General features: G+C 60.3%; 1 protein-coding gene across 1 annotated transcript in view; it reads right to left on the reverse strand.

Annotated features, from left to right (window-relative positions):
• The window catches only part of LOC121341205 (glycogen phosphorylase, muscle form-like), a 16,408-nt gene that overhangs the window by 5,427 nt on the left and 7,123 nt on the right, over positions 1-3,858 (reverse strand). The window contains 5 exon segments of the mRNA XM_041414547.1: positions 946-1,087; positions 1,765-1,823; positions 2,095-2,242; positions 2,312-2,413; positions 3,326-3,440. Coding sequence (XP_041270481.1) covers positions 946-1,087; positions 1,765-1,823; positions 2,095-2,242; positions 2,312-2,413; positions 3,326-3,440 — 566 coding nt within the window.

Consider the following 3,858-nt stretch of genomic DNA (forward strand, 5'->3'; position numbering starts at 1 on the left):
TTGAAATTTTGGGGTGGGTTCAGGGGTTTTTGGGGTGGGTTCAGGGGTTTTGGGGTGGGTTCAGGAGGATTTGGGGGTTCAGGGGTGTTTTTTGGGGTTTTTTGGGGTGCCCACCCTTCTCGGCCAGCGACACCCGGTAGTTCTCCAGCAACAGCACCCGCAGGCGGGTTGGGGATTTTGGGGTCGTTCAAGGGTTTTTGGGTGGTTCATGGAGGTTTTTGGGGTTGTTCAGGAGGATTTTGGGGTGGTTCAGGGGGTTTCAGGGAGGTTTTTGGGGTTGTTCAGGAGGATTTTGGGGTGGTTCAGGGGGTTTCAGGGAGGTTTTTGGGGTTGTTCAGGAGGATTTTGGGGTGGTTCAGGGGGTTTCAGGGAGGTTTTTGGGGTTGTTCAGGAGGATTTTGGGGTGCTTTGGGGTTTTTTGGGGTGCCCACCCTTCTCGGCCAGCGACACCCGGTAGTTCTCCAGGAACAGCACCCGCAGGCGGGTTGGGGATTTTGGGGTGGTTCAGGGAGGTTTTTGGGGTGGTTTAAGGAGGTTTTGGGGTGGGTTCAGGAGGATTTTGGGGTGATTTTGGGGTTTTTTGGGGTGCCCACCCTTCTCGGCCAGCGACACCCAGTAGTTCTCCAGGAACAGCACCCGCAGGCGGGTTGGGGATTTTGGGGTGGTTCAGGGGGTTTCAGGGAGGTTTTTGGGGTGGGTTCTGGAGGATTTTGGGGTGGTTTAAGGAGGTTTCGGGGTGGGTTCAGGAGGATTTTGGGGTGGTTTGGGGTTTTTTGGGGTGCCCACCCTTCTCGGCCAGCGACACCCGGTAGTTCTCCAGGAACCGCACCCGCAGGCGGGTTGGGGATTTTGGGGTCGTTCAAGGGTTTTTGGGTGGTTCAGGGAGGTTTTTGGGGTGGGTTCAGGAGGATTTTGGGGTGGTTTGGGGTTTTTTGGGGTGCCCACCCTTCTCGGCCAGCGACACCCGGTAGTTCTCCAGGAACAGCACCCGCAGGCGGTCGCCCACGGCTGGGTCCTGGTTGACCACGTCGCCGATGGCCGTCACCAGCCGGATGATCATCTTGGCCATGTGGTACCCGGGGGCGGCCTGGGGGGCACCCCGAAACACTCAGCGACCCCAAAAACCCTCAGGGACCCCCCCCATCCCCCCCCCAGAGAGACCTTGCACCCAGCAGGAGCCCCCCACCCCAAACCCAAATGGAGCCCCCTCAGGAGCCCCTCAAATTCCCACTCTGAGCAAAATGGAGAGCCCAAAATGTCTCTGAAACCCCAAAAAACCCCAAAAACTCAAATCCCAAAACTCCAAAAACCCCAAAAAAAAACCAACAAAAAAACCCAAATCCCAAAACTCCAAAAACCCCCCAAAAAAACCCCCGAAAAACTCCCAAAAAACCCCAAATCCCAAAATTTCAAAAACCCAAGAAACCCCAAGAAACTCCCCAAAAAAACCCCAATCAAAAAATCCCAAAACCCCCAAAAACCCTCAAATCCCCCAAAACCCCATAACCCCAAAAACCCCAAAATCCCCAAACCCCAAAAACGCCAAAATCCCAGAATCCCAAAAACCTCAAAACCCCCCCAAAAACCCCAAATTCCCAAAACCCCCCCAAAAAAACCCCAAATCCCAAAATCCCAAAACTTCAAACGCCAAAAAACCCCAAAACCCCCAAAATCCTCAAAACCCCCAAATCCCAAAAACCCCCAAACCCCAAAAAACCCCAAACCCCCAAATCCCAAAACCCCCAGACCCCGAAGCCCCCTCACCTTGCCCCCGATCATGATGGTTCGGGGCACGAAAGGTTTCCCGGGGTCCTTCTTGATCCCTGAAATTGGGGGGGGACCCCAAAACGGGGGGGGGGCACGAGTCAAGGGAGATCCCCAAAATTGGGGAGGGGTCCCGGGGGGCTTTGGGGACCCCCACTCACGGTTGTAGAGGGTGATGATGTGCAGGAATTTGGGGTTCTCGGGGGGGTCCCAGTGTGGGTTTTCTTAGGAGTTTGGGGGATTTTGGGGATTTTTGGGGGGTTGAGGGATTTTGGGGGGCTCTCCCCGAGTGGGGAGGGGTCCGGGGGGGCTTTGGGGACCCCCACTCACGGTTGTAGAGGGTGATGACGTGCAGGCAGTTCAGCAGCTGCCGCTTGTACTCGTGGATGCGCTTCACCTGCACGTCGAAGAGCGAGGCGGGGTTCACCCGCACCCCCGACACCTTCTCCAGGTACGCCGCGAACTTCACCTTGTTCTCCTGGGATTTGGGGGGGGGGCCGGCCCAGCCCCCGGGACCCCCGCGGGACCCCCCCCCAGCTCCCCGTACCTGCTTGACGTTGGCCACGTCCCGGATGAAGCTCTCGTCGTCCACGAAATCCCGGAGCCGCCGCAGCTGGTCCAGGTCGGACACGAAATCCTCCCCAATGCGCTGGAGAGGGAGGGGGCAGCCCCAGGTGAGCACAGGGGAGAGCAGGTGAACCCAGGTGAGCCCCAGGTGAGCCCAGGTGAGCACAGGTGAGCCCAAAAAAGGGGCTGGGGGCTCGGCCGGGACCCCCGGAGCCCCCCCCAAACTCCTCCTGCTCTCCCCCGGCCGCACCCCCCACACCTTGGCCAGGTGCGCCCTGAGCGTCACCTCGATGGCCTGAGAGGGGGAGGGGCTGCTGAGACCCCCCCGGAGCCCCTTGGGACCCCTCCCCGGACCCCCCCAGCCCCCGGGTGAGCACAGGTGAGACCAGGTGAGCCCCAGGTGAGTCCAGGTGAGCACAGGTGAGATCAGGTGAGCCCAGGTGAGCCCAGGTGAGATCAGGTGAGCCCCAGGTGAGCACAGGTGAGCCCCAGGTGAGCACAGGTGAGAGCAGGTGAGCCCCAGGTGAGCCCCAGGTGAGATCAGGTAAACCCCAGGTGAGCCCCAGGTGAGCACAGGTGAGCCCAGGTGAGCACAGGTGAGATCAGGTGAGCCCCAGGTGAGCACAGGTGAGAGCAGGTGAGAGCAGGTGAACCCAGGTGAGCCCCAGGTGAGATCAGGTGAACCCCAGGTGAGATCAGGTAAACCCAGGTGATCCCCAGGTGAGCCCAAAACCCCAAGCCCCAAAACCTCAAAATCCCAAAAACCCCAAAATCCCAGTTGAGCCCAGGCTGTCCCAGGTGGTCCCAGGTGAGCTCAGGTGACCCCAGTGGTCTCAGGTGGTCCCAGGCTGTCCCGGGCTGTCCCAGGTGAGCTCAGGTGACCCCAGTGGTCCCAGGTGACCCCAGTGGTCCCGGGCTGTCCTGGGCTGTCCCAGGTGAGCTCAGGTGACCCCAGTGGTCCCAGGCTGTCCCGGGCTGTCCCAGGTGAGCTCACCTGCGCGATGACCTCGGCCAGGCCGGGGTTGCACATCGCCAGCCAGCGCCTCGGGGTGATGCCGTTGGTTTTGTTCTGGAACTTGTGGGGCTCCAGCTGGTAGAAATCCTTAAACCTGGGGGGACACAGGGACGTGGGGACACCTGGGGGACACCTGGGGGACACCTGGGGGACATGGGGACACCTGGGGGACACCTGGGGACATGGGGACAGCCAGGGGTGGGGACACCTGGGAGGGATTTGGGGGCCAGGTGGGACCAGAGGGATTTTGGGTCTGGAGGGACAGGGGGGGAATTTGGGGTCTGGGGGGATTTGGGGTCTGGGGGCACTGGGACGGGGTTTGGGTCTGGAGGGACAGGGAGGAATTTGGGGACTGGGACAGATTTGGGGTCTGGGATGGATTTGGGGTCCTGGGGGTGGCCCTACACGAGCTGTCCCCAAGGATTTGGGAGCAGATCCAGGTGCCACCATCGATGGTGGCACAGTGGAATGCGGGGTGGGGGGAGTGTTGGGGACAGGCATAGGGATAGATC

This window comes from Onychostruthus taczanowskii, unplaced genomic scaffold (assembly GCF_017590055.1).
Source record: "Onychostruthus taczanowskii isolate IOZ18803 unplaced genomic scaffold, ASM1759005v1 scaffold452, whole genome shotgun sequence".
Taxonomy (NCBI): Eukaryota; Metazoa; Chordata; class Aves; order Passeriformes; family Passeridae; genus Onychostruthus; species Onychostruthus taczanowskii.